General features: G+C 39.8%; 1 protein-coding gene across 3 annotated transcripts in view; it reads left to right on the top strand.

Moving 5' to 3' along the window:
* Nucleotides 1-5,542, top strand: part of SEC24D (SEC24 homolog D, COPII coat complex component) — a 110,821-nt gene extending 105,279 nt beyond the window's left edge. For 2 of the 3 annotated variants that reach the window (XM_049885427.1, XM_049885426.1), the window contains exon 23: nucleotides 3,928-5,542. In XM_049885427.1, the coding sequence (XP_049741384.1) occupies nucleotides 3,928-4,068 (141 nt within the window). In that variant the 3' untranslated portion in view covers nucleotides 4,069-5,542. The remainder of the gene's footprint in view (nucleotides 1-3,927) is intronic. The other variant, XM_049885428.1, reaches the window with a different exon arrangement.
* The last annotated feature ends 1,500 nt before the right edge of the window (nucleotides 5,543-7,042 follow it).

Consider the following 7,042-nt stretch of genomic DNA (forward strand, 5'->3'; position numbering starts at 1 on the left):
TCTTGGGGTCCCATGAAACACAAATAAAAACCACTGGAATTTGGAATGTACACCTTTGTCCCTGGCTGCAGTAACTGCATCCCTACAACTGGTCCCATACGCAGAGAAAAACTTAAGCAAAAGCTTTTTCTACTCTGCTTCCTGTTCACACACGTGCTCCAATAATGCTTTATCAAGGTCTTGTCAGCTTTGGTTATAAAAAGATCTGGAAAATAGAGAACAGAAAAACAATTGAAAGAGTTAACAAGACCAAAATCTGGTTCTTTGAAAAAATTAATAAAATTGATAAACCACTGGCCAAACTGACAAAAGAAAAACAGGAGAGGAAGCAAATAACCCAAATAAGAAATGAGATGGGCAATATTACAACAGACCCAACTGAAATTAAAAGAATCATATCAGATTTCTATGAAAAACTGTACTCTTAACAAATTTGAAAACCTAGAAGAAATGGATGAATTTCTAGAAACACACTACCTACCTAAACTAACACAGAGGTAGAACAACTAAATAAACCCATAATAAAAGAAGAGACTGAAAAGGTAATCAAAAAATTCCCAACAAAAAAAAAGCCACAGCCCAGATAGCTTCACTGTAGAGTTCTATCAAACTTTCAGAGAAGAGTTAACACCGCTACTACTAAAGGTATTTCAGAGCGTGGAAGAGGATGGAATACTCCCAAAATCGCTCTATGAAACCAGCAAAACTGGGTAAAGACACCACAAAAAAAATTTACAGACCTATATCCCTCGTGAACATAGTTGCAAAATCTTCAACAAAATTCCAGCCAGTAGAATTCAACAACATATCAAAAAAAAAATAATTCAGCATGACCAAGTGGGATTTGTACCAGGTATGCAGGGATGGTTCAACATTAGAAAAACAATGTAATCCATCATATAAATAAAACAGAAGACAAGAAACACATGATCTTATCAATTGGTGCAGAAAAGGCATTTGACAAAGACCAACACCCATTCATGATAAAAACTCTTAGCAAAATAGGAATAGAAGGAAAATTCCTCAAGATAATAAAAGGCATTTACACAAAGCCAACAGGCAACATCATCCTAAATGGAGAGAGTCTGAAAGCATTCCCCTTGAGAACGAGAACCAGGCAAGGATGCCCTTTATCACCACTTTTATTCAACATTGTGCCAGAGGTCCTAGCCAGAGCTATTAAGCTAAATAAAGAAATAAAGGGCATCCAGATTGGTAAGGAAGAAGTAAAAGCATCTCTCTTTGCAGATGACATGATCTTATACACAGAAAACCCTAAAGAATACAAGGCATAAACAGAATACAAAACATTACTAAAAATGACAAAGAGAAATCAGATAACTGGGAGCTCCTAAAAATCAAACACCTATGCTCATCCAAAGACTTCACCAAAAGAGTAAAAAGACTACCTACAGACTGGGAAAAGTTTTTAGCTATGACATTTCTGATCAGCGTCTTATCTCTAAAATCTACATGATACTGCAAAAACTCAACAACAAAAAACAAATAACCCAATTAAAAAATAGGCAAAGGATATGAACAGGCACTTCACTAAAGAAGACATTCAGGTAGCTAACAGATACATGAAGAAATGCTCACGATCATCAGCCATCAGAGAAATGCAAATCAAAACTGCAATGAGATTCCATCTTACTCCAACAAGGCTGGCATTAATAAAAAAAACACAAAATAATGAATGTTGGAGAGGCTATGGAGAGATTGGAACACTTATACACTGCTGGTGAGAATGTAAAATGGTACAACCACTTTGGAAACCGATTTGGAGCTTCCTTAAAAAGCTAGAAATAGAACTACCATATGATCCAGCAATCCCACTCCTTGGAATATATCCTAGAGAAATAAGAGCCTTTACACAAATAGATATATGCACACTCATGTTCATTGCAGCACTGTTTACAATAGCAAAAAGATGGAAGCAACCAAGGTGCCCATTAACTGATGAATGAATAAATAAATTATATTATATTCACACAATGGAATACTATGCATCGATAAAGGACAATGATGAATCTTGAAACATTTCATGACATGGAGGAACCCAGAAGGCATTGTGCTGAGTAAAATTAGTCAGTTGCAGAGGGACAAATATTGTATGAGACCACTATTATAAGAATTCGAGAAATAGTTTAAACAGAGAAGAAAATATTTTTCAATGGTTAAGAGAGTGGGGAGGGAGGGAGTGAGATGGGTATTCACTAATAAGATAGTAGACAAGAACTATTTTAGGTGAAGGGAAAAACAACACACAATACAGGAGAGGTCAGCACAACTGGACTAAACCAAAAGCAGTTTCCTAAATAAACTGAGCGATTAGAAGGCCAGCATAGTAGGGTAGGGGAGTTAGGGACATGGTTTCAGGGGACATCTAAGTCAATTGGCATAATCTATCAAGAAAACATTCTGCATCCCACTTTGGAGAGTTGCATCTGGGGTCTTAAATGCTAGTAAGCGGCCACCTAAGATGCATCAATTGGTCTCGACCCACCTGGAGCAAAGGAGAATGAAGAACACCAAAGACACAAGGTAATTATGAGCCCAAGAGACATAAAGGGCCACATAAACCAGAGACTACATTGGCCTAAGACCAGAAGAACTAGATGGTGCCTGGCTACAACTGAGGAGTGCCCTGACAGGAACACAACGGAGAACCCCTGCGGGAGCAGGAGAGCAGTGGGATGCAGACCTCAAATTCTTGTCAAAAGACCAGACTTAATGGTCTGACTGATACTAGAAGGACCCCAGAGGGTATGGTCCCCCGACCTTCTGTTAGCCTAAGACAGGAACCATTCTCAAAGCCAACTCTTCAGACAGGGATTGGACTGGACTATAGGATAGAAATTGATACTGGTGAGGAGTGAGCTTCTTGGATAACGTAGACACATGAGACTATGTGGGCAGCTCTTGTCTAGAGGGGACATGAGAAGGCTGAGGGGGTCAGAAGCTGGCTGAACGGACATGAAAATAGAGGGTGGAAGGAAGGAGTTTGCTGTCTCATTAGGAGAGCAAAAAAAAGTATATAGCAAGGTGTATATAAATTTTTGTGTGAGAGACTGACTTGATTCATTAACTTTCACTTAAAGCACAATAAAAATTAAAAGACCAGACTTGCTGGCCTGACAGAGACTGGAGAAACCCTGAGAGTATGGCCATCAGACACCCTTTCAGCTCAGTAATGCAGTCACTCCTGAGGTTCACCCTTCAGCCAATGATTGAACAGGCCCATGGAACAAAACAGGAAAGCTGGTAATAGGGAAGCCAGGGTTGAGAAGGGAGAGTGTTGACATGTCTGGGGTTGTCAACCACCTTGACTGCCCTAATTCAGATCCTGATCATCTCCCACCTGGAGGATTCCTACAGCTTCCTGTCTGATTTCCCTAATCTCACTAATGCTGCTGCTCATTAAACTGTCTCATTTCATTCTTCTGCACCTTCACTGAATCACAGTTTCTACAGAAGCCCAAATTTATTATCCTGATAGTTTGTCCTTCATTTCCCACTGCCCTTTAGAAGCTTGTGTTAATTTACATGCCAGCCATATATGTATTTTTGTACATGGTATTCCAGTAGGGAATATCCTCTGACCCCACACCCCACCTAGTCTTTCAGGAAATCCTTTAAGGCTTAGTCACTATCATTGTTGCTAAGTGATAGTCACTACCATGGTAAAGCCTTTCCCATAGCACTTTGCTTGTTGCATTTTTGCCACTTATACTGGTACACGTTGGGTTTGCAGTTCTGGGATCCGCGTCTCTGTGTGCCCTGGAAAGCTGGCGCTTCCACATCACCCTCCACAGCCTCACACCTAGTGGACATTCTATAATATTTGGTCAGTTGAAGCACACAAAATTGAACCACACTGAGAAAACTTTTATAAACAGATAAATCTTCTTGTTGCTTTTTTCCTAGCTCACGATAGCAAAGCAGCGAGAGCAGCCCGAAATGGTTTTCCGACAGTTTCTGGTAGAAGACAAAGGACTTTATGGAGGATCGTCTTATGTGGATTTCCTTTGTTGTGTTCACAAGGAGATCTGCCAGCTGCTCAATTAATTGAACCTTCTCTATTGTTGGTGTTGCATTTTGAGGAGATAATCTCCTTCCCGGTGCCTGATTCTCCAGATGATAACAAGCTAGTTTTGATTTCTTGCTCACTTTCAGGATAGCTTTCCAAGACGGCATTTAGAACTGCAGCTTTGGTGCTCAGGTATGAAGCCAATGAAGGTACAGTTGTATCTTAAAGGGAACAGTCTATTTCTGATTGCACAATTTTTAACTTTTAAAACTGATGCAGTTTGCATTTCATGGAAGACATAGTTTACGGAACTGTAAACATTCTCACTTTTTTTTCTTTGTGTTAGACATAAATTATTTTTCAAAATGTATAGATTTGGAGTAAAAAGTTGTCTTTGTTTCTCTCCCATTTTCAGTGAGAATAAAACACAAAAATTAATTTTTACATTATACCTATTTTTTTTAAACCATGTAATACCATTGAACACATTTTTCAACTTAAGGTTTCCATAGCAGACTTTTAATAACCTGGAATCTATCTGGTAGAACCATCTGTGTTCTACATTTTTTTTTTCATAATTATATGTTGTGTATGTTTAAACAATTTTCTAGTTGTTTTGTCTATAAAACTATCAATATTCTGAATTGTTCTTTGTACAATTTTGAAGGTTTCTACCTGTATATAGTAGATCTTAACCAGTATCAGTAAATCACTTAATATGGTCTTACTAGGAGATAATATTACTCATTTTTTTTTTAATGTGTTTTGGGATTTTGAAAAGAAATAAAGAGTAGTACTCAAAGTGTCTTGGCCAAAAGTTGTTTGGATGGGATCACTGAGAACAAATCAGGAAAATTAATTTTTTTTTTCCTGAAGGTTAAGTAGTCTTAGGTAATAAGTAAATCAAGGAAATACCGGAGACTGTGTACTTGAGGCAGGCATTTAAAAAGTTCTCTAATTATGTCTTTGTGGACAAGGTAAATGGAAACAAGCTACATGAGATCATCAAGTGATCATTATTAATGGATATAAACCTATCACCACACCACCCATTGCTGCCCAGTCAACCCTGATTCATAGCTACCCTACAGGACAGAGTAGAACTGTCCCATAGGGTTTCCAAGGTTTAATCTTTATAGAAGCAGACTGCCACATCTTTCTCCTGCAGAGCAGCTGATGTTGTTCGAACCACCAACCTTTCTGTTAGCAGCTGAGCACTTAACCACTGCATCACCAGGGCCCCTTGGATATAAACCTAGGAGGGTGGTTATGAGTGGTGTAACACAGGCACCTGTCCTGTATCTGCCTTGTTCAGTCCTTGTTCAACTTTGTTATCACTGATTTGAATAAAAACTAAATATGTAAAGTAGATTCAGTACATACCAGGTCCCAAGAACGGCACTAATGCTTTGTGAATATTTGCACATTTTTTCTCCTCAGCAACCCTAATCCTATTATCAGCCTCATCTTACACATGAAAAAAACAGGCTTGAAGCGATTAAGTACCTTGTTTTTGATTACGTGGCTAGAAAAAAAAAAAAGGTGTGTTTATTAAATTAGTAAATGTCATGAAATTGAGTAGAATAACAAATATACTTACAGGCTTAAAATCCCGTCCACATGTTACCCAACTGGCATGATGTTTCACAGTGACTTGGAGAAGTTTAACAAGAAGAAATAAAATCCTAGACCTGGATCCAAAAACCAAATGTATATGCAGGGGTGAAGGAAGTCCTTGGAGACAACAACTGTCTTAGGCGGGGTACTCTAGAGAAGCAAAACCAGTAAAGCCTGGAAATACACATAGAGATTTACATCAAGGAAACGGCCCATGCGATTGTAGAGGCTGGAACGTCCCAAGTTTGTGGATCTGGATAGAGGCTTCTCTCAATTCACATAGCTGCAGGGACTGGCGAAACCAAGATTGGCAGGTCTGAGAGCAGGGCTTCAGCTCTCGGGCTGTGAAGTTCGATGAATCCCAGGATCTGCAGATAAGCTGATAGCTCAAGTCCCAAGAGCCGGAGGTCAGACGAACAGGAGGCAGCCACAGGATCCAGAAGAAAAAGATTCAGAGTGAGCAAAAAGCCCGAATGTCTGCTTATATTTGGATGCACACCCCCAAGGAAACTCCCTTTCAACTGATTGGCTACTTGCAGCAGATTCCATCATGGGAGTGATCACATATAAACACTGAGACTCATGGCCCAGTCAAGTTGACACACAGTATTAGCCATCACGACAACCAAACGGTTGGCATCAAGTTGATTCCCACTCTTGTCGAGCCCACGTGTGTCAGAGTAGAACTGTGTGTTTTCGGATGTAGATCACTGGCCTTTCTTTCCAGGTGCTTCTGGGTGGACTTGAAATTCTAACCTTTTGATTAGCAGCTGAGTGTGTTAATTGTTTGCACCACCTAGGGACTCCTACTTGGGCAAAACGCATATTAAAAAGAGCCTAGGAGGTTTGTTACTGTGAATCAGTAGTGGGATGAAAGCAAATGTAATCTCAAGCTGCTTTATTATGAAGTTAGCACGTCAAATGAGTATAGCAGTGGTCCCGCTCTTCTCTCAGGGGGAGACCACACCCAGGTGAGTGTTCATCTCTAGACGCCACCTTCCAAGTGGAATAGAGGCACAGAACATGCTCCTTTATTCACTTGAAGGTAGCCTAATAGTGTTCTGAAACAATAAATAGAAGGGGCAAGGTGCCACTCAATTGAAAGAAGAAGTTTCTGAGTAATTAGGAGCTCAACAGAGAATATGATATACCATTCTAGGAGGTAGTATTTTCATTCAACAAACATTTATTGCCACCGTATGTGTGTCAGGTGCTATGCCCTCTACTGGGGGGACACACAACAATGGGTGGCACAAACAGGTCCCTGCCATCTCCAAAATTACAATAAGGCTTTACAAGTGCTATGAAATGCTGCGGTGAGCACATAGCAGGGATGTCTGACCTAGTCTAGTTGGAGACAGGGTGTAGTCAGTAGAGATTTCCCAGAGGAAACCA

The sequence above is a fragment of the Elephas maximus genome, chromosome 5 (assembly GCF_024166365.1).
Source record: "Elephas maximus indicus isolate mEleMax1 chromosome 5, mEleMax1 primary haplotype, whole genome shotgun sequence".
NCBI lineage: Eukaryota > Metazoa > Chordata > Mammalia > Proboscidea > Elephantidae > Elephas > Elephas maximus.